We start from the raw sequence: 24,214 nt of genomic DNA on the forward strand, positions 1-24,214 counted from the left end.
TCGTCGTTCCACCTCTTACAAAGTTATGATCTCGGTTAAAGTGTGAGCAGTGAAACCAACGTGACACTTCATTCTTATTCGATATGGGATTGGTTCCACCCGTTTGGCATGGGGTTATCCCATTGGTCAATCCAAGCCATGTTTACAATGCGTTCAGTTGGCACATTGCATACCTCTCTAAGAAATGACCCGTCCCACTTTGGGTCGATGGGGCACTTTTTTTTAGAAAACATTTTAATGAATGGGTTGGATATATTTGCATTGAACAATAATATGATATACATTTAGCCAAATATGGATAGACTTGAAAATGTATTGAGAGCTTATTGACCTATTTATAGTCACATAGTTTAATTAAATTCCAAGTTGTGAAGACTTCAACCTATAATGTCGGGTGATTGCAACGGTGGAAATTTGCTCCTCCATCTTAAAGTAACTGTCCAGTGAAAATCTCACGTTTAAAATGTAATACTATCTAAACTTATAGTCTACCCAAATAATGTTGTTGACTCATCTTATACTCGCATTTGTAGCCAAAGCAAACTTGTATCTCAAACAGAGATGAGAAAAATGCTTGCTATTTCCTCATAGAGGATGATGTCATCCTCCTGAAGAGGATGAGCTGGCCAATCAGTGGTCCATGAGCTGGCCAATCAATAGGCTATTTTTAATGATCAGTATAAGCCAACACCATTCTGTTGATGGGGTATGCCCACAACATTCCGACACAGAAAAACTGCTTTTGACATACATAGGTACCATTTTTTGGGAGGAAAACTATTTGACTCATATTGTAATTAATTATAGATCATATTTCATAGACATTTCAAAACACTGGACAGTTACTTTTAAAAAAAAAACTATAACCTATACTTTCCTAAGGGAAATTATTCAAATTATTTTTTGGGTAGGCCGTTGTGAAGAGAATATGGCGTTCACCATATTGACAGCTAACGGAAGGCTCGTAATTGTACAACAAATACACTGAGTATACAAAACATTAGTAACACCTGCTCTTTCCATGACATAGACTGACCAGGTGAATCCAGATGAAAGCTACGTTCCCTTATTCATGTCACCTGTTAAATCCACTCTGATCAGTGTAGATGAAGATTTCTAAGCCTTGAGTCGGATTGTGTGTGTGCCATTCAAAGGATGGGCAAGGCAAAATATTTAAGTGCCTTTGAATGGGGAATGGTAGTAGGTGTTGGCGACCAGTTTGAGTGTGTCAGGAACGGCAACGCTGCTGGGGTTTTCCACAATCAACAGTTACCCGTGTGTATCGAGAATGGTCCACCACCCAAAGGAATTCCAGCCAGCAGCAGGTCAATGGTAAAATAAAAACAGGTTATTGATGAAAAAGGACAGAGGAGGCTGACACAAATTGTGCAGAGCAACAGACTATAACCCAAATAAGAATGCATAACTTGCCGTACCTTGACACAAATGGGGAAGCTGACGACCTTACAGAGTTCGACATCTTTCAGCAAAAAAACACTGGACACTGGAGAATTGGTCTGATGAAATCTGCTGTTTCACACTGATGGGAGGACTACGGTATGGAGAAAACCACATGAGTACATGCATCCATCATGCGGCGTGTCAACATTGCAGGCTGGTGGTGTTACGGTGTGTTTTCATGGCACACATTGAGCCCCTTGATAGAAGTGGAGCAATGTTTGAATGTCACAGGATATATGAACATTATTTCCAATCAGGTGAATCACCTTCATGGCAGCAGTGTATCCATCTGCAAAGTGATTTTCTCAGCAGGGTAACACCGAATGGCACAAGGCTAGGATTGTCTAGGAATGGTTTCATGAACATGACAGTGAATTCAGCATACAGCAGTGGCCTGCCCAGTCACTAGATCTCAATCCAATTGAGAATCAGTGGGATGACATGGAACAAGCTATTTGAAGTAGAGATCCACTACCAGCCAACTTGACACAACTATGGGAAGGATTGGAGTCAACATGGGCCAGCATCCCTGTGGAATGCTTTTGACACCTTGTAGAGTCCATGTCGCGACAAATTGAGGCTGTTCTGAGGGCAACTCAATATTAGGAAGGTGTTTCTTATGTTTTGTACACTCAGTGTATGTGTTTCTTTCTTTCTGCATTATAAGACAATGGGGGGCATCTAGGGGCCAGTGGATTCCTAACTTCAGTTCTGCGCACATAACTCACATTTGAGTTGGGGGCAAGCATTTATAATACAATTTTGGCCCGAAATCCGTAGGCCTGTTCAATGCATTGGATTTTGATGGCTTGTGTAGCCTACATGTTTTTTATTTATTATTTATTTATTTCACCTTCATTTAACTAGGTAGGCTAGTTGAGAACAAGCTCTCATTTGCAACTGCGACCTGGCCAAGATAAAGCATAGCAGTGTGAACAGACAACACAGAGTTACACATGGAGTAAACAATTAACAAGTCAATAATACAGTAGAAAAAAGGAGAGTCTATATACATTGTGTGCAAAAGGCATGAGGAGGTAGGCGAATAATTACAATTTTGCAGATTAACACTGGAGTGATACATGTTCAGATGGTCATGTACAGGTAGAGATATTGGTGTGCAAAATAGCAGAAAATAAATAAAAACAGTATGGGGATGAGGTAGGTAAAATGGGTGGGCTATTTGCCGATAGACTACGTACAGCCTAGTAATGACAGACATATTGCCCAAAATATTTTGGAAGAAGCCTACACAGTCAAATAATAGGCCCTATTAATTTTCTATGCCTTGTTATTAATCATAAATTGTTAATGAAGAAAGTCACTTGCTATGGCTTTACATCACCTGCCCTCACATGGTTGGAGAGTTATTTATCCAACAGAACCCAGAGAGTGTTCTTCAATGGAAGCTTCTGAAACATCAAATATGCACAGTTTGGTATCTCTCAGAGCAGTTGCCTTAGGTCGTTACTCTTCTCTATTTTTACAAATAATTTCCACTGGTCTTACACAAAGCCAGAATGACTATGTAATGTGAATGACTCCACACTGTACATGTCAGCACCCAAAGTCAGTGAGCTCACTAAAATTCTAAATAAGGAGTTACAGTCAGTGTCAGAATGGGTGATTAATAATAAACGGGTCTTAAATACATCTAAAACTAAAGGTATTGTATTTGGTTCAAAACATTCTCTAAGACCTAAACCTCAACTGGAGTTGTGTATAAAGGGTGTGACCATTGAACAAGTTGAGGAAGCTAAACTCCTAGGAGTAACATTGGGTGGTCAATTATCATGGTCAAGTCATATTGACAAAGTTGTTGTGAAGATAGGGAGGGTTATGTCTGTTCTAAAAATATGTTTGTTTTTGACACAAAAATCAACTGTACTAGTTAGTTGTTAAGGCTCTGGTCTTGTTCCATCTTGATTACGGTCTGTTGATATGGTCAAGTGCAGCCAAGAAAGACCTAGCAAAGCTGCAGCTTGCTCAAAACAGAGCAGGAAGCCTTGCCATTAACTGCACATACAGGAATAACGTTGACAACCTGCATGGCTGAGGGTTGATAAGGTTTGACGAGATATTAACTACTTCTCTGCAGTTGTCACGGGAAATATTACTGTGATGAAAATGCCAGTGCCTGCAGAAAAACGTCTGCTAAATGGCGTATATTATTATAATCAAATTACATGCAGCTCATACACCTGTACATACCCCACAAGACATGCCAGCAGGGGTCTCTTCACAGTCCCCAAGTCCAAAATGAATTCACGGCAACACACAGTATTATTATACAGAGCCATGATCGCATGGAACTCCCATCACCAATTACTCAAGCAAACAGCAATATTGCCTTTAAAAAACAGATTCAACTTTGTATAATGTTAAAGCGGGGACTGTGAAAGGACACACACACAAACACACACACACACACACAGACACCCTCTAACACACATACTTTTTTGTTGTTGTATTGTTTGTACATCGTTGTGTTTTACATTTTGAGACTGTTCTTGTCTAGCAGTGTCACACACACCCTGACCTGAGAGAGACTTTTTATGTCTCTATTTTGGTTTGGTCAGGGTGTGATTTTGGGTGGCATTGGGTGTTTTGTTTTCTATGTTTCTTTATTTCTATGTTTTGGCCGGGTATGGTTCTCAATCAGAGACAGATGTCTATCGTTGTCTCTGATTGGGAATCCTACTTAGGTAGCCCCTATTCCCTCCTTCAGTGTGGGTAGTTGACTTTTGTTAGTGGCACTATAGCCCTGTGAGCTTCACGGTTGTTGGCGACATTTTAAGGAAAATGTACGCTCACCACGCTGCACTTTGGTCCACTTCTTTCGACGGCCGTGGCAAGCAGTGTCTCAGCATTTTGTTACTTGTCATGTTTTGTGTTTTTTTTGTGGACCCCAGTAAAAGTAGCTGATGCTTTTGCAAAATCTAATAGGGATCCAAACAAATAAATCACCACACCATGCAGGATATTATATTCCCGTCCCCCCAAAATGTGATGTCACAAATGAAAAACGGTCTATGCATGACCCAGAGACCTGAGCCCAACTGGGAAATTTAGCTAAGAGCCTGCCTTATGCCACTACCCAAATCCGAGAGTAGACTGAATACAGTTTGGTCTGCCCTGCACAATATAAATGTTAAATGTAACATCTTGATATGTAGAGCATATAGACTCCTGGGACCCTGCAAAAAAAGGGTCTTATGTGAATGGACTTCTTTGTGTTTGGGGTGAAAGGAAAATGCAACCAATAATGGATATTTTAACTAAATGCAATACATTTACCATAGTATTTTGGAACTCCTTTAATTACTCAAATTACATACTAGACTTTTCAAAGTGTATTCAATTATGAATAATTATAATGAGGGTAATACCATCATTTGAATATCTCTTTTGAACTCACGCGCTGCCCCCTGGATCTCTTCATGTACGCCTCTGCATGCACCTGTATTCACACCGGTACATAGATATTCAACATTCAAAGGCACATTTTGACAGTGCACTAACTGTTATCAAATTAGACGAAAATTGCATCCTTAGTCCTATATGGATCAAATGAGCGCGTAAAATATTAAGCATATAATCATTATTAGGTGTCATAGGTTCCATGTAGGCCTAGATATCTATAGCTCTGGGGGTGGTTGTCTTATGGTCTAATAAGCCACTTAAAGTTAATGGAGGAAGAGGTCGAAATTAGAATTATTGCTGTTGCCCTTAACCTGTCTCCCAATCAAGCTGATTAGTTTTTGTCAATTCATCAGCTAACCGCTATATTGGGACTGGCGCAGTCGTTGCAGACTTTATTTGCTCAGGGGAAATCAACAAGTCACCGGGTAGTTCCAAGTAAACGATGACCGTTTAATTGGAAACCTTGATGATATCATGACCGATTACGGAATAATAGCCAAATCTGAGATTGATGTGGCATCCTGCAATAGGAGTCCACGTGCGCCACAAAATCAGAATGCCTAAACCCAAGCCTAAAAGACAATCAAATAATGTCAATGGGGTAATATTGATATTACTTTTTATCTCACTCAGGTCTCAGATGATGTTCACCTTTTGCATTTCGAACATGGACTAATTTGTCTTTTTTTATGATGATCTTTGAGATCCATTAATTGTTTCGAAATTCAATTTTTGCGATTTCTTATAATTTATGAACAGCATCTGAACCTACGATTTGATCATTTCCTTAATATCTTAACAGAGCCACACCGTCTGATCTGTGCTTTGTCGCCTCCCCTGGTTTAATTTCATTAAGGGGCCACATGAATATTTCTATTAAAGCACCAGTGAAATATGAAGCCATTTAGTATTGGCCAACACCAATCACGGAGATGTATTGCCCCTTTTCATCACGTCAACAGGAGGGAAAATGTATATGGGACCCTAAAATGGAAGCAGACCCTAAAACCCCAGTCTTTCCTGAAAGCTGTTAATTTGCGCCGTAATTACTTTCACAATTAACTAAAATACAAATCAAAGTGACAAATCGAGATAGTTTATATATTCATTACCCTCGGTAAATGTGTTCATTATAAAAAGGCAGTTTAAAGGGACGTGCACTGTCTCTTTTATTGCAATAAATACATTCCATTAAATCGGCACAAATGACCAATGCCTTGAAATGCAGCTGGGACTGCTTTGAAACACATTTGTGACTCATCATTTTATCAATTTAAAATATTCAGGAAGCCATTCCTTGGAGAGTATTTCTCTCCTTAAAAGCCCTTGGACGATAGACTCCATTAACTAGACATCATTAGTGAGGAGATCACATTCCTGTAAGACTTAATTGCATATGATTTTTGTAGACTGCTGGATCAGAGTAGAGAACTAATTTCCCTGCAAAAGACGCAATATGTCTAAATGTCCTAAATTCAATATTGCAGGCTAATTTGTTGGGCACGTGCCATCAATTTTGTTTGGCTGCAGAGCCGTATTGATAATTTGTCTCAATGTCCTTCAGCATGAACCACTCAATAGAATGTAACTTGTGCTATATTATGCAGATTTTTTCAATGAATGAAAATGATTCAAAACGTAAAAGTTGTAGGCCTATTTAACATTTCTGCTAATTTTATTTGGTAAATGTAATTATTGATATTAATACGTATTTATTGTTAAACTTGTCTTATTATTAGCTATTATTATTATTATTATTGATGTTATTGTTGTTTAGGCCTATCACATAGTCATAACCAGTACAAGTAGTAGGCCTATATCATCAGCACCACCATCCACTATATCATCATCAACCTATAGCTCACCTGATGGAATTATACCTTAAGTTTACTTTTCTGTAATTCACGTTTGACTGTGAAACCATTTATTTTACGAACCCAACGAAAAATGTCAATTCCATGGAGTGATGGTCAACTCAGTCTGCTTTTGTGTGGTGAAATTTCCACGAAACGAGATGACAGTCGGCTAGGCCGTTCCCCCATCACGTGAGACACAGTGACGGACGATCTGAAATGTTGTCTATGTACTCTTCTAACGTCTGTGTTTCCAATTGACACTGGACATGATTTATTGTGCACCTGTCAACGTGTTAAGTAACCTGTTAATTATTTAGTACAATTCATGAAATTTGATCTCAGAACATGGTTATTTTAAGTTGCTAGGCCGACATGTATTTTTTTCTAAGCGAGTGCCGCAAATGATAAATGTCCTATGATATGTTATTTCATTTATGAAATGGATTTTTACACACAAGCACAGAAAAGCACAAGGAATGGATGTGACAAAACAGGACCGTATTTAAATAGAACAAAGAATAAAGGTGGTTGAGATGTAAGCAAGATACATCTTCGATTGGGCACTTGCGTTAAATTGATGTTGACTGCCTTCTTCTCAAAAGCAATGGACATTGATGATGACGCAATTGATGAGTCATTTGTTAAATTTCATCTCCCTTAATTAAACTATGATTAACACTAGGGCTATCACTGCTTATACATTTACATCAAGTGAATGAAAAATATACTAAAATGCACTTCTTGCTAAAAATGCACCCCCTTAACATATATTTTGATCCATTAGGGGAAATGTAGTGAGGTGACATCCCACAGACAGTAAATTATGCTGATTTAATTTCTAAAGACACTTCTAACCTGTGGTCTTAAATTGATTAGATTAGATGTAGCTACAACAAGATACAGTCCAAGCCAGAGGTTTACGATATTTTGAAATGTGTATAGTCCCCATCTTGATTTATTGACTTGGTCCTGAGACAAAAACAAGCAAATATGTACATGCACAAAAGTTAAGGTCATGGTGAGTCCCCTTATCATTTGTCCATTACTGTGCCAACTCTCAACAGCTAGCCCACTGGTGACAGACGTCAATTCAACGTCTATTCCAGATTGGTGAATTCACTCTGGCTATCAACTCCGATTTCTGAGCATTCTCGTCTGAGTGTCCCAGAGCACAGAATAACTGATTATAACTGATGAATTTACGAACACGCAACACCAGTTGAATTTGACCGGTGACCATAAGGTGGCAGGTAGCCTAGTGGCTAGACTCTAGCTAGAGCGTTGGAATAGTAACCGAAAGGTTGTAAAATCGAATCCTCGAGCTGACAAGGTGAAAATCTGTCGTTCTGACCACTGTTCATAGGCCGTCATTGAGAAGAAGCCGACTTGTCTGGTGAACGTCAGCAAAAACATGTCATTAAATTGTTTCCAGCAGCACAGTTATAGTTAGTTACCAACGCTAGAAAACAGCCTAACCAACTCTCTTATATATTTTTTAATGTAACCTTATGTAGTCAGGGTGTGTAAAATGGTCAGAGTGAGGTGTTCTTGTGTTGCTCATTTTTGTCTGAAAGTACGTACGGATCAACCCTCGTCCGCAGAATCGTCCAGTCTGCGCTCTGAAAGCTCCGAGAGCGAACCGCTCTGAATTTACAAACGGACAATTTGACAACACTTTGAATTTACGAACGACCCAGAGCGCACTCTGACACAGTGGAGGCAATTTACGAACGCACCCAAGTGCATCGTGGACTCCCGAGTTGCGCAGTGGTCTAAGACACTGCACCTCAGTGCGAGAGGCGTTCGAATCCAGGCTACATCACATCACCGTGATTGGGCAGCCCAGAATCGTCCGGGTTTGGCCGGGGTAGACCGTTTTTGTAAATAAGAATTTGTTCTTAACTGACTTGCCTAGTTAAATAAAAAATATAATAATTTCATTGAAATTAAGTTGATTCAACCAGCTACTATTTGTGATTTTTCGAAATTGTTAAGTGTTTAAGATGGAAAAATGTGTGGGGGTTTGCAGGTAAACTGACAACTCAATGTCTGAAATGTCTGTAACTCACTGTAACAATCAAAAAGGTATTTCTGACAATTATGATGTCTAACTGCACATATAAGATGTCATAAATGCTTGCCCTTCTTCGACATAATGGAGGGTGGAGAGTGACTTTAGTATCTCCAGGAGAATTATTGGATTAGTTCGTTCAATCTATTTTTAAACTGAAAAATGATTAAATCAATCAAAGACTCATACATCATTCTGAACATAAATGGGAGATTGGGTGAATAGGAGCAGTTTCAAATCAAACTATAAATAGGACCGCCAGGGTCATATTTGGGTATATGTAGAGAGACTAAATGCAACTATGAACAAGATTCTTCAGGTTTGACAAGCACACCGGTCTCCTTTCCATTCATGAAAGTATACAGTCAGTGCAGTTGACATTGTATTGCATACCATATAACTATTTATATTTTCTCTATTTTCTAGTTGAAGTGGAACTAGGCCCATGGTCTACTATTGCATTAGAAAGAATATCACCATATGTTGATTTGAATAGCAAATCCACAAAAATCTACTGTTTCCTGTTGATCCCCAGACCAAGGCACGAATGCACTTGGATTATGCTTGAAGATGATCCAATAATTCCGAAATGGGTTTTATTGACATTGCATTCAGCGAATAGCATTTCAACATTGAAACGCGTATCCAGTCGGATTTCAGTATTCTAAAGAAGGACGTACCCGTTTATGTTGTGTTTCTGGAAAGACGGGGAGAAGGAGCCAACCATACATTTTTGTTTCATTTAATATCGCACAAAAGTCTTATGTACTCTTTCATTTCTGTTGGTCATTCCATTAATCAAAGGTAATCAACATACGGTTACTTTATTTTTTAGTCCAAACTATTTATTCTGTTAGAACAAAGATGTCAAGAGAATTAGCCATGATTACTAACGTTAACGCGTTAGCGAGCTAGAAAGGCGACCTGTCCCGTAAAGTTAGCTGGCCAGCTAACGTTTGCTAACGGGCTAGCTAGCTATAATGTCAAAAGAGTCATCTACATGTACGCACAAATAAAGTAACTTGGGGGGTTGTCTGTACATCCAATGCTATTGAATGTATGAAGTAGTGGCAGACAGATCACCAAGAGCGATGTATACACAAGCTGCTGAGTCATTAGCTAACCTAGCATGCTAGCCAGTTAGCCTATCATCCAGGGTTGTCTTTGGTGTTGTGCAATGAAAACCAAAAAAGTGACGTTTGCTTACTAAGTTGGCTAACTAACACATAAATAAAACCGGAACATGGTTGACAATGTAGTTAATACGTTAGAGAGACATCTACACAGTGATTTCCCTACAAGAGGTGCTGTGTTGTGCTAGCTATATAGCCAGTCAAAGTCACTTGTGTTTTTTGGGAATTTTTACAACGTTAGCTACTGTAGCTAGCTGGCTAACACTAACGTTACTGTGGCTAAGCATGCTAGCTACCGTTAGCCTAGCTAGTCAGTTACGCTTTCCACTGGTTGTTGCTCTTTTTGTTTTTCAATTTCCCTTCCAAAAGTATTCTAGATGCGGAAAGTGTAACGTTCGCTAACAATTGTAGCTATGTGTCTATCCAGCTTTAATATTGATGCTTTATTCCGGATGGTGTCAAGTTGTCGGCACTGTACTAAATTAGACAACAAGCCACCAAATGAATGGAATGTTTCGTTTACTTTGTTTTTCAGATTGCTGTAGTACCCAATTTGTAAAGTCCTGAATTGAACCAAGACAAGGATCCTTCATCTATGGTTAGAAACATCTCTTTGATAAAATCTAACCATGAGCTTCAGTTTTGAGGGAGATTTCAAAACAAGACCCAAGGTGTCTCTTGGGGGAGCGAGTAAAAAGGTAAGACCACTGAGATTAATAATAATTTTATAACTTTTGGATTTTCTGACTACTTGTATTTCACACCCTTGGCTCAACGCTGTGTGCATCATCCTAAGTTATCAGAAAATTGTGTTTTAGTACACGTTTCTTTCCCCGCCATTAAATCTAGGAAAGTATGCCTTTGTACGAGCTCGTCCACGGGGGACACGTATTACCGGGAATGCACATCAATCCTAGACGATAGTGCAAATACAGCGGCCACTATTGTCTGCCTAGGCTAACCTAGCGACTTATTCTTTTCTACTAGTCATGCCAGGCTAATATACTTTGTTTTTCAGGAGGAAAAAGCATCTCTCCTACACCGGACACAAGAGGAAAGGAGAAAAAGAGAGGTAAGTCTTTTGACATAAAATCTTCCAGCTTTGTATGTCAACCAATCATTATTTACTTTCTCTGTGTATTTATTTACTTTACTCTGTTTTTCAACTTCAATAAGGATGAAAGACGAAGATTGAAGAATGCAATTATCATTCAATCCTATATACGAGGATACCATGACCGAAAACAGCAAGTATGTCTACTAATATGAACAAGCTCACAGTCATTAGACAACACCCATTCTTCAGTTTCAATGCCATTCCCTTCCACACTCCCTTATATTGCCAGCAATCCCTTTTCCATAACCTTTTATTGCTGCTGGCAATGTTGATAGTCTACACAATGAAGTATCTATCAAGGGATCATCGCTATAACTGTTTGTGTTTGACCTCTGACCCTGGTGTTTTCCAGTATGCCATCCAGAGGGGCAACTTTGACCGCTGCGTCTGTCAGGCACAGTCAGAAGGTGGACCGCCAATCTCCGACGCTGCCAGTCTTAGTCTCTTAACAAGGCAACTGCTATTTTTCTACAGACAGAGTGAGGACTCTCAGAGATTGGTGAGGACTGATGGTTTTTGGGCAAACGTGTTGTTGAACTAATGAAAAACTTAGTTCTAAACTCTAAATGCTAAAATGACTCAAATGTACGTTTTGCGTGTGGGAACATGACACAACATTTCTGTCTGTGTCTCTGTAGATATGGATTTGTCAGAACCTAGTGAAATACAATGGGCAGTTTGTGAAGCTCCTGGCGGGGCCCGAAAGACAGACGTGTGTGTTTCAGATCAAGAGGGTCCTGGGCTTCTGCTGCAGGTAATGGGGCCTACACCTATTCTTCATGAATGCGCTCTGGGATGAAGTTTCACCTCGGTACAGATCTAGGATCAGCTTCCCCTCATCCGATCCCAACCTTAACTATTAGTGGAAAGAATGTTAAACTGACCCAAGATCAGGTTCTAAGGGCAACTTCACTCTACATCCATGAATGCATTTTGCGAACAAATCGATGAAGTGTGTTGCACCACCTTAACACCCTTTTTCCACCTCTCTCCTAGACTTTTGCAAACCTGCAAGGATGACAGTTTGAATGTTGCCGTTCCCATGAGGATGCTGGAGATCTATTCCTCAGAGAGAACCTATCTCCCTGTCCTTCAAGACGTTAATTGTGTGGCATCGTTAATCGAGCAGATTTTGCACTATATGGTACAGAAAGGTAAATATCACGAGGACATCTGTGGAAGTGCACTATAACATTTTGTTTGGTTATAATGCTAATTTTCAAGCCCCATTTTCAATTTTCAAGCCCCAGCTCTCTTTTCTTTTTGTCTTACTCTTTCTCTCTCAGGATACTACAGGTCGCTTTATATTCTAGTGAATCACAAGCTCCCTTCCAGTCTGGAGTACAGTGATGCTCCCTCTGGAGTGCACGCGATCCCCTTGGCAGGCACACTGCTGGAGCACACGCTGAAGCCTCTGCACTTTACCTATTCCTCCTGCACAACAGGCGCAAGGTATAACACTCCAGGGATACGTTTTTCCTAGGTACAGATCAGCCCCCCCCCCCCAATCCTAGCCTTAACCATTAGTGGGGAAAAATATAAACTGGCCCAAGGTCAGTGTCTAGGGGCAACTTCACCCTACTATAACAGCAGCCTTAGCGTCTGTAAACCGGTCACATCAGAACAGTCAAACGCGCACATACCCTAAAACTAACCAGAACACACACACACACACACACACACACACACACACACACACACACACACACACACACACACACACACACACACACACACACACACACACACACACACACACACACACACACACACACACACACACACACACACACACACACACACACACACACACACACACACACACACACACACACACACACACACAGACACACAGAGAAGGCCCTTTTTTGCTAAAGCCAGACCTCACCTCCAACATATAAAAACACCCTCACACACAAAGCCTCTCGGCATCAGCGGCTGCTGAGCATGTGGGAAAGAGCACAGTGAGAAGCCACGAGCGGAATGCCTTTGTCTGTGGCGTATGCTGTTAAGATTGTCCAGTAAACCGGTAATGTAAACTTTGGGCATTTGTTTGTCCTTTGAGTTGACGGAGACACCGTAATTGCTTCACCAACCTGTTTACAATGAGCAATAAAACTGATCCAGACTCGGGAGTACAGAATATTGACGATTTGCTCTCAATTTGAAACATTCTGAATGACAAATGAGGGGGGCGTTCTTTTCTTTTTGAAGAAAAGCAGAGACTGGGTGTGAGAAACTTGTGTACACACTCAATCCAACAGATAATTATCTGACCGGGGCCACCAGATGTGTGAGTGACTCAGTAAAAACAGCTCTGTTTGACAAGACAATATTGGGGCACTCACAGAGCTGAAAGGAGGAGACACCTACTCTCTCGACCACTCTATTGTCCCTGTTTGGGTAATGAGTTTAAAGAATAACTTTACTCAAACTGTATTTAGGCTCTGTCTGGAAAGTGCTCCATCTTGAAAACTTGACAACTGACTTTTTTGGGGATTAACAGTGTGAACAAAATACTTAGTTATCCCTTTAAAAATAATTTATTGTGGAATCTAAGCTGTTCATATGTTTATTTGTCACATATTTGTACATTTTGATTTGTGATCAGTAGCTTAATCCAATATCATTATCATGTATGCAGTGAACTGGCCTCCCGAGTTGCGCGGTGGTCTAAGGCACTACATTGCTGTGCCACTATTGATTCTGGGTTCGAGTGGCAGCCGGCCGCGACCGGTAGACCCATGGGGTGGCGCACAATTGGCCCAACGTCGTCCGGGTTAGGGGAGGGCTTGGCCGGCAGGGATGTCCTTGTCCCATCGCACACTATCGATTCCTGTGGTGGGCCGGGCGCAGCGCATGCTGACACGGTCGCCAGGTGTGCGGTGTTTCCTCCGACACATTGGTGTAGCTGGCTTCCGGGTTAAATGGGCATTGTGTCAAGAAGCAGTGTGGCTTGGTTGGGTTGTGTTTTGGAATACGCACGTCTCTCCACCTTCCCCTATCCTGAGTCCGTACCGGAGTTGCAGCGATGAGACAAGACTGTAACTACCAATTGGATACCATGAAATTGGGGAGGAAAAAGGGGTTAAAAAAATATATAAGTATACAGTTGAAGTCGGAAATTTGCATACACCTTAGCCAAATACATTTACATTTAAACTCAGTTCTTCACAATTCCTGACATTTAATCCTAGTAAACATTCCCCGTCTTAGGTCAGTTAGGATCACTGCTTTATTTTAAGAATGTGAAATGTCAGAATAATAATAGAGAGAGTGATTTATTTCAGCTTTTATTTCTTTCATCACATTCCCAGTGGGTCAGAGGTTTACAGACACTCAATTAGTATTTGGTAGCGTTGCCTTTAAATGATTTAACTTGGGTCAAACGTTTTGGGTAGCCCTCCACAAGCTTCCCACAATAAGTTGGGTGAATTTTGGCCCATTCCTCCTGACAGAGCTGGTGTAGGATTGTAGGCCTCCTTGCTCGCACACGCTTTTTCAGTTCTGCCCACAAAGTTTAGGTCAGGGCTTTGTGATGGCCACTCCAATACCTTGACTTTGTTGTCCTTAAGCCATTTTGCCACAACTTTGGAAGTATGTTTGGGGTCATTTTCCATTTGGAAGACCCATTTGCGACCAAGCTTTAACTTCCTGCCTGATGTCTTGAGATTTTTGCCTCAATATATCCACATAATTTTTCCATCCTCATGATGCCCTCTATTTTGTGAAGTGCATCAGTCTCTCCTGCAGCAAAGCACCCCCACAACATGATGCTGCCACCCCCTTGCTTCACATTTTAAAACCAACTCATTTTAGAATGTGGATAATGTACGCGGCTCCACTCCAGCCGTTTGTGTAATGACAATCAATTTCCCTCCCTCTCTCTCTGATTCCACAGGCAGTTTGTGTTTGCAGCCTTCACGGAGGAGTTCATCTCGGCGCCGTTCACGGAGCAGATCTTTCACTTCTTTATTCCGGCGCTGTCCGACCCGCGCCTCCACTTTCCCTTTGAGGCCTTCCTGGGCTCCCTGCAGGCCACTGTAGTCTCCTCCGCAGCTGCGCAGAAACAGGCGCCGTGGCTCTTCTACTTTGTCCTCTCAGCCGGGAGACGTGCCTGGGTAAGTGCTGTCAGGGATACGCTCCTGTTGCGTCTATAATGGCACCTTATTCCCATAGCGCACTACGTTACACAGAGCCCTGTCTAGGTAATAGGGTGCCATTTGGGACACAGCCTTTGGGTACAGTGTGTGGGGAATAGTACTCTCGTGTACCAGCAGATACACTGACAAGAGGATTTGGAGGGAATGACCAGAAACAAAATCTATGGCGATAGGGAGTGTTTTGTAGTGTGTATGTTTTGTAATGTTGTGTGTATGTGTGCAGGTTCCCTATCAGAGGAGGGCCTCCAGCTATACCTGCGTGCTCTGCAGACCCTCCTACCTCTCCTTCCCGTGTCAGAGAGCACCAGCAGGCCGGAGGTCATCAGTGACTCTGAGGACGAGGAGGACACTGACATCCAGGCTCCGTCCACACAGGTAGCTAGGTACCACTAATGTGTCACTACAGGTAACAGAGCGAAATCCAGGGATTAGTACTCTGCAGGTTTCAGGTAGCGCATATAGTTCAGAATGCCCTTTTACTTCACCGGCAACCCTCCAAATGAAAACGCCTAACATCTGAATACAGGTGTAACACACGAGTAGTAGACCACAGCCTTATCCGCACGGCCTTTAGGCACCTCGTTATAAATACCTGGGCCCGTATTCATAAAGCGTCTCAGAGTAGGTGGGCTGATTTGGGATCAGGTCTGCCCCTGGCCAAACGATTTGCTCCATTATGATCTAAATGGCAGAACTGGTCCTAGATCCTACTGAGGCTTTATGAATACAGGCCCTGCTATACTTACTGGAACATCTCACTCACACCTATTCTGTGTGTTCTCGTTCGTTCCAGCACGACGGTTATCGGATATCGGTGCAGCTGATCACAGAGGAGTGCGTCCACAAGCTGGACACCAAGCAGCAGACCAACGCGCTGCTCAACCTGGTGTGGAGGGACTCTGCCAGCGAAGAGGTCTTCACCATGATGGCCTCCATTTGCCACACGCTCATGGTGCAGCACCGCATGATGGTGCCTAAAGTCAGGTCGGTGTTTTGCATCGGATCTAGTTACATTGAATGCATCCCCAAATGGCACCACTTTCCCTATATAGTGCACTCCTTTTGACCAGAGCCCTACAGGCCTTGGTCAAAAGTAGTGCACTACAAAGGGAATAGGGTGCCACACCTAAGGTTTCACATGTATCTACGGTGCTAGTTTAACCACTTTTGTTTGATTTGAATCCTTTCATTTAGTTGTTTCAAAAACCTTTCTTTCACTCGAATTTGAATGAATATTTTGCCTTTTAAGTCATTTTGCAGGAATCATTTTTTGACATCATGAAAGTGGGTGTTCCGAATCAGCATTTATTTTAAAGTTGTAAGCAACTAATGTGAATAGCGATGAAGAAGCACAGCCATTATCTGTCGTCTTCGCCCTAGTGGCATTTACAACCGGTGGAGGAAGTACTAGGATGTCAGGGAAGCTCTGAAGCTGTCACTCCTTGATTAGGGTAATTAGCCCTGGTCTGGCTGATTGGGTTGATTGCATAAGGGCAGGATGTGGATGTGAGACGGGGGGGGGTCTTCCCTGGGCTTTATGGCACACACTGAGGGTCTCTGTCAACTCCTCTGGTTAATAGTTAGTAGAAGACGCTACCTGTCCGTACTGTGGGGATGAGAGAGCGAGCGTGTTATCATTACTGATGCGTTGTTCTCACCTTTTACAAGTTGGGCAACAAAGAATGTGGCTATTGTTTAGGGCTGGAGAGTTACCTGGGTCGTATTCACTAGAAACCAAACGAAAGCAAACAGGCTGGAACGGGAGGAATGTCGAGCTGAATTTGTCCGATAAGAAACCCTCATCTTCGTTGCGAAACGTTTTAAGTTGCAAACATGTTTGTGACGGTTAGGAATGGTGTGCAATAAGGAATACAATCCTGTCTCATCTCACGCTAGACTTGATTCAGGCAACATTCAAGCTAACCTTTAGAACCCAAATGTCTCTCAAAAACGATACTAGAGAAGATGCATTGATTTGCTTACCAAATCAGTTGTTGGAAAAGTCCTAGAATCCTCCCTAAGTATTTTCTCTCATTTTTACAGCTTCCTTTCGTCCAACTGCTTCTACCATAAATTTTACCTCTTGTCCTCCATCATTATCGGATATCTGTACAAAATAATTAGCTCACTGAGGAAGATTAATTAGTGGCGAAGTGGATGGGATACCTTTACAAGAGGCTAAAGGGAGCAAATTGCATCCCGGGCCTGATTTACTGCGTTTAAAAAAAGAGCTTGTCTGCCAAGCCCGGCCCTCCCGTCTCCCACCTCATGCCCGACGGCCAGCCCAGCGCAATGCCTCGAATGAATCTGGATCTTTTTCTTTGCTTCCTTCTTCTTATTAGAGCTCTAGTATGTAGGCCCTGTATTTTCAGTAAGATCTTTTACTTCAGATTTAATCATACGATTTAAGATTAAAATAAATAAATAATTCAAACCGTTTTGGTTGCTACACTCTTAGGTATTTGTTGTAATTTCACTGATATGTTACTTAGCCTCGGCCTGAGGTGGCTCGCTGTCCCCAACTGATCTTCACTGACAACTAACTGTAAGTGCTAGCAAGCCTCTATCTTTAATTAGTTTTTGAGCTCTTGATGTGATTGTGGAGTTGACATGAGATAATGACGCTCGGGCAATGAGAACACACACTTTCTGCCACTGGCACTAACTCGCAGGCCCTTATGAATTAAGCTAGTTTAACATAAATAAAGCCAGTTATTATCAAATGACTATTTAAGGTCATTTTCGATTGAGCTGACATATGCAGCGTTTACCGTGAATGCAATCTCCTCTAAAGCAGGAACATTACAGTTCTATCGCGCTGTAGCGCAGCTCTTCAGTGGTTCAGATTGAATCGAGCCCTTTCCCTTTTATTTTGCCTAGTTTTCTCTATTCCTGCGAGCATATGTAAATTCTTGCATTATGTCTACATAAAATAATCTGTTTTGGCCATCAAGGTCATTTTTATGGACACACACACACACACACACACACACACACACACACACACACACACACACACACACACACACACACACACACACACACACACACACACACACACACACACACACACACACACACACACACACACACACACAAACCTTTTTGATGCCTGTGATTGTATTTATTAGTGCCTTCATTTCCTGATTGAAATGGAGCTTTGGTTTCTAGCAGGCCGTATATCAGGCTGTCAGTCAGCATTTTATTGCTCTTTTGCCCATTTCAATCAAACACCCGGCCGCACACTGTAAAGGCCCAGAGCACTATGCTATACCCGGCTCCCGTCCTCTTTTGTACTGACGGATGGGGGGCCTTGGCAGAAACGATTTATCAAACATATAGAGAGTTGTCACTCGTTTTACACCCCCCAGAAGTATCATTTACATTTTTCAGCCTTTCAAATAATCTCTGCTGCTCAATGGTGAACAAGGGTGTGCCCTAAATGACACCCTATTCCCTATATAGTACACGACTTTTGACCAGAGCCCTATGGGCCCTGGTCAAAAGTAGTGCACTATATAGGGAATTTGGATGCACTCTTAGAGATTGGAGGCCGACACCAACATTAGTTTATTTATGTGAGATTCCATCCACTTCCCATTCCCTCTCTCTGTCCTGTCAACCTTTTTTTTTTACAAGGTCGGCTTTAAAACCATATCTCTCTGTTTTGTTTTCTCTTTCATGAGTTACAGACACTTGTTTTGCATCGTCTCTTGTTTTGTTACTTCTTTAAAAAAAAGTATTTGTTCCACATTTTAATAGGGTTTATGTTTTTTTTTTTGGTTGTATTTTGCTAGTTGTTTAGGATTAAAAACAGGTGATTAACATCAATGCATTACATCAACCTTTACCTCTCAACATGTGAATAGAAGGAGATTGCCTGCCCTTAACAGGCTTCCTTATAGGTGACAATACCCTATCCCATTTGACAGAGGCCCATTTATAAGCAAGGGGCTTTTATGTTGTTTTAAGCTGAATTACTGCATTGGCGTTACCTGTTGTTAACCCTCGGTGTTAAAGAAACACACACACAATAGAGCACCTTCACACTCTGGTGCCATGGGCCGTTAGTTAGTTAGTTAGGCCGGCCGGCCGGCGTGTCGGGATGAGGGCCCAGTAGAGCGTTCCAAATGGCACCCTATTCCCTACATAGTGCACTACTTTTGACCAGGGCACTATAGGGAATAGGTTGCCATCGTGATGCAGCCAGTGGCTCACCCACCCCCTCCCTCCCTCCTTCCCCTGTGTTCATGTAATTTAGAGTGTGGAAGCGTGCTGGCGCGCCGAGGTCATTGTGAGGGCTATGCCCCCCCCATCCCTTCTCCTCTATTGTCCCCATCGTTGCCATTAAGTTAAATGGGGCTCCTGCAGGAAGCCAGAGGACCTGTTTATGACCCAGGGCCGAGCTCCTCCTCGCCAGCAACTAGTTTACTAATGGAAGGTGCCTTGTCTAAATAAAGCTTAATGGGTCGTTTAATCTTTTTTTCGTCACGGAAAAGGGAGAGCGGAGAATGAAGGAGGAGAGAAAGGGCCAAGTAGGAAGATTCCTGGGGGATGCTGTGGTTCAACAGCTTTTACTAGTATTTTTTTCCATCTTTATTTGTGTCCTCTAGTTAATTGGTCAATGTTGACGATCTCCGCCTTGGAGGGCATCGAGGCAGAGCGATTTATACGTTTACAGACAGACGAGTACATTGTCAACCCTTTTGACATATGTATATTTTTAGGCCTGTCTTTTTTTATTTTGTCCCCTCCAGGCTTCTGTACAGTTTAGCGTTCAACGCACGTTTCCTGAGACATCTCTGGCACCTGATACAGTCCATGACTACCAAAATGATTACAGGGTGAGTTGATTGAATGTCGGTCAGGGGCTGTATGTATCAAGCGTCTCGGTTTAGGAGTGCTGATCTTGGATCAGGTCCACCCCTGTCCGTGTCATCTTATTCACTGTGATCTAAAAGTCCAAACTGATCCTAAATCTGAACTCCTGCTTTGAGACTCTTGATATATGCAGCCCTGAACACAGTGACAGACCTTGATGAGCTGTCGGCGAATGTAAGCCAATTCAATGTGCCCCGTTGGCATAAATTCCCAGGTAAATATAGCAAGTCTCTCTTTTCTCCCCCAGGTCCATGGTTCCACTGCTGCAGGTCATCTCCCGGGGCTCTCCCATGTCTCTGGAAGACTCCAATCGCATCATTCCCCTCTTCTATCTCTTCAGTTCCCTCTTCAGTCACTCGCTCATCTCTGTGCACGACAGCGAGTTCTTTGGCTACCCCATGGAAGGTCATGGTAGGCCACTCCCTCTGTTCTATTCCCTATGCACTACTTTTGACCAGGGCCCATAGGGTGCCATTTTGGATGCAGACCGAGTCTCAAAATCACCTGCCTCTTGTTTTGAATCAGGGTGCAGCTGACATTGTATTTTACTTTGAATTTAAAGACTTCTACACATGTACACTGAGTGTTGAAATGATGAAGGACAACTTCCTAATATTGAGATGCACCCCCTTTTTGCCCTCAGAACGGCCTCAATTTGTCAGGGCCTGGACTCTACAAGGTGTCCAAAGCGTTCCACAGGGATGCTGGCCCATGTTGACACCAATGCTTCCCACAGTTGTGTCAAGGTGGCTGGATGTCCTTTGGGTAATGCACCATTCTTGATACACTTGGGAAACTGTTGAGCGTGAAAAACCCAGCAGCATTGCAGTTCTTGACACGAATTGGTGCGCTTGGCACCTGCTACCATACCCTGTTCAAAGGAACTCAAAATCTCGTCTTGCCCATTCATCCTCTGAATGGCACACATACACAATCCATGCCTCAATTGTCTCAAGGCTGAAAAATACTTGAACCTGTCTCCTCCCTTTCATCTATTCTGATTTGAAGTGAATTTAAGAGGTGACATTGATAAGGGATCATAGACTGACCAGGTGAACGCAGGTTGAACCTATATCATGGATTTTTTTTTTTTACACTCAGTATATTTTTATCCAGATGGATAGTCTCTCAAATGTGTGTAATATTCAGTGAACAACCGTCCATTCCTCCTGTCTACCCGTTTTCAGGCCACAGCAATACGTCCATGATGCCGTTCACATTGTCCGAGCTGGTCACCCTGTCTCGGTTACTAAGAGACGCATGTCTGGGCATTATCAAGCTGGCCTACCCAGAAACCAAGACGGAGCACCGCGAGGAGTACATGGCCGCCTTCCGCAGCGTGGGGGTCAAGACAAACACAGAGGTGCAGCAGCGCATCCAGGCCGAGCAGAAACGTTGGGTCCAGCTCTTCAAGGTGAATGCCCACCCATCGCCCTGGCATGGTCAGGGTCATATTCGGGGTCATATTCATTAGTCTCACTGTAGCAAAACGTTTTGCAATGGGAAACGCGTACAAGCTTAGTACAATGCAGCCGTTATTTCACTATCACATCATTTCTGTGTAACAATAAAGTAACTTACTTAATGGTCAAAAAGAAGCAAAAATGGCTTCTTAGCAAAGCTAAGAGCTATTTCTCAAGCAAGACTTTTGTTAGGACTGTCTGGAAGTGGTTTGAGTGGGGATGGGAAAACTGAAAAATAGCTGTTATTGGCAGAGAGGTTTGGAACTCTCTTATTGGTCTAACTAATTTACAGCATAGTGACATCACCATGGAAAGCCAAAACACCATCCCACTAAAACAGGCTGAAGTTTAAAGTTGGTCTTTTCAAACTGCTCTTACACTAAAAGGGCATTATCATAATTTTCACAATATTTTTCCAACTTCATAGTGAAATATATATGAACATAGGGAAACCATGTTTTTGAGATGCACTGTGCCTTTAAAATTTCTTATTTTGACTTTGGTTTCACAAAATAGCTTTTACAAAAATGTGTCGATCAGCAACAGAGCATGCATGGCTAAATTCACACCAGGAAGAGCAAAGGGGGTTGAATGAGGACATTCATTGTCTGTTTACTAAAAGGAAATGAGGCAGATAACAACATGAGGTTAATCCGCCACTCGTCAGGCGCCTCTCTCTTAACTTTACCTCTCTCTCCTTCACTCTATCCTCCTCCTCTCCCTCCTCCTCTCTCTTTCCCTGAAACGGTAATTAAGCGACTTCGTTCTTGGCTTTGAATTTGAGAGAGGACCGCAAAGGTGAGCGATGCTTTCTTTCAGCCGAGGTGTTGGCCGTGTACAAATGCGGCAGGAATTTCATAACAGACCGAGGAGCGCGAACACCGTCAGCTAAAACGACCCATTAAAGAAGTGGGAGAGCAGGGGAAAGGCATTTTCCAAATTGAACGGGGCTGGATTTACAGTCGCTTTAACGCCGCTGACCCCCTAACACGCTAATGTTTGGTTCGAGTCATCAGCCGTCCCTCGACCATCTTTTATCACCCCCATTGTCGAGCTATCTATATAATTGAAAGAAGTTAATTTAATGAAAATGATCAACTAAGCTTGTATTAATATTGCTAATGGACCTTCTCTTGGCTATGTTTGGAGAGGGATGTCATGGTGGAGTTTGAGAAAGGCCCATTAAGGTGTGCACTTAACCCGATGGGCTAATTAAGGAATGCTTATTCATTCCTCGGAGTAGGGGCTAGGTCTCCGAGCCCATCGTCCGTGCCACGAACAGTGTTTTGCACTCCCCATTATTACTGAGAATACCGACTCCAGTCGTCGCTGATGACCGCCCCGAGATTGATCGAGTCCCGCATGAAAAGATTGTGCGTTTAAAAAAACAACATTTCCATTCAAACTGTGTTTGCCTGCTTATTGTGTTCAATTGTTTCAAGGTAATTACGTGTCTGACTACTCCTCTTAGCTAGTGCCGGTAATGACTGTGGAGTGAGATTATGGAAAGGATCAATATAGACATGACAAGTTCAGTCATTACAGTGGAGTACTTATCAACTTCTGTCTAACATTCATATCCCAACACTGCACACAGTAAGACATGGGATAGGAGGCAACAAATCCATGTTTTTCACAGGACAGTACAGGAACCTGTTTTTAGGACCGGACAGTACAAGATTGACATTTTTTGTTATAGACGTACTGGTACAGGAATAAATATCCCAGCAACTCTCACTTTTATTTGTGTTGTTTATTGCTATTTATTTTGCAGGTCATCACAAACTTGGTAAAGATGGTGAAGGCTCGTGACATCAGACGACCATTCTGTCCAGCAGGCCATTGGCTTGCTGAAGAGGTCAACATCCGAGCAGATAAGGTAACCGTGCTCTCGGCCATTACGTCCCATTTTTATGTCCAATTACATGGACATTCATTTTGTGAGGTTAGCATACAAAATACACTAAAACAATACATTATAATACATGCAATACAAAAATACTGGGAAGTGACCATACATAGTCCCTGTGGCATACTGTCAGGCCATGTGTCGGGTCCACGTTATGCCCATATGTAGGATGTTGTTAGTGTGGTCCTGCTGACTGGAGCCGTGCTCGTCCCCCTCCAGGTGACCCAGTTGTACGTCCCGTCAGCCAGACACGTGTGGAGGACGCGGAGGATGGGACGCATCGGGCCCCTGCAGTCCACACTGGATGGTACGATGCAATATAGTAGTCCCAAAAAGTTGCATTAACAATGACGGTGGGAAACCCTGTGCATCCTAGCTATCTGGTATATAACTGTGCATATCCAGCTGGTGTTCACATGGGGGGGAAGTGTGTCATGTTTTCCTATGGGAAACATGAACAGTTCCCTGTCTTAGTAATATGTGTCTTTGGCATTAACCAACCACTGATGGTCGTCACAGATTTTAGAAGTACAGTGAAACACCCTAATTGGGGTACAGGGAACACTGTGTGACCTCTGGTAAATGAAGCGCTTAGGTCAGCTCCGCTGTAACCTTAGGTTTGTTGTTTTCCTTCGAGTCACTCCAAAATGCCTCAGCGAAGTGCCAGGGAGGGCAATGGGTCGAGAGAGACAGCCAGGCTCTTATGCCCTTTAATTTAGAGCTGCATCGCGGGCCTC

General features: G+C 42.4%; 1 protein-coding gene across 1 annotated transcript in view; it reads left to right on the forward strand.

Moving 5' to 3' along the window:
• The first annotated feature begins 9,450 nt into the window (after window positions 1-9,450).
• The window catches only part of LOC118361536 (ubiquitin-protein ligase E3C-like), a 42,352-nt gene continuing 27,588 nt past the window's right edge, over window positions 9,451-24,214 (forward strand). The window contains exons 1-16 of the mRNA XM_052483221.1: window positions 9,451-9,615; window positions 10,480-10,642; window positions 10,963-11,016; window positions 11,121-11,195; window positions 11,414-11,560; window positions 11,700-11,815; window positions 12,058-12,215; window positions 12,348-12,513; window positions 14,963-15,186; window positions 15,448-15,599; window positions 16,018-16,208; window positions 19,982-20,068; window positions 20,353-20,516; window positions 21,293-21,519; window positions 23,343-23,447; window positions 23,697-23,784. Of these exons, the coding sequence (XP_052339181.1) occupies window positions 10,574-10,642; window positions 10,963-11,016; window positions 11,121-11,195; window positions 11,414-11,560; window positions 11,700-11,815; window positions 12,058-12,215; window positions 12,348-12,513; window positions 14,963-15,186; window positions 15,448-15,599; window positions 16,018-16,208; window positions 19,982-20,068; window positions 20,353-20,516; window positions 21,293-21,519; window positions 23,343-23,447; window positions 23,697-23,784 (2,023 nt within the window). The 5' untranslated portion in view covers window positions 9,451-9,615; window positions 10,480-10,573. The remainder of the gene's footprint in view (window positions 9,616-10,479; window positions 10,643-10,962; window positions 11,017-11,120; window positions 11,196-11,413; window positions 11,561-11,699; window positions 11,816-12,057; window positions 12,216-12,347; window positions 12,514-14,962; window positions 15,187-15,447; window positions 15,600-16,017; window positions 16,209-19,981; window positions 20,069-20,352; window positions 20,517-21,292; window positions 21,520-23,342; window positions 23,448-23,696; window positions 23,785-24,214) is intronic.

This window comes from Oncorhynchus keta, chromosome 28 (genome assembly GCF_023373465.1).
Source record: "Oncorhynchus keta strain PuntledgeMale-10-30-2019 chromosome 28, Oket_V2, whole genome shotgun sequence".
Lineage (NCBI taxonomy): Eukaryota > Metazoa > Chordata > Actinopteri > Salmoniformes > Salmonidae > Oncorhynchus > Oncorhynchus keta.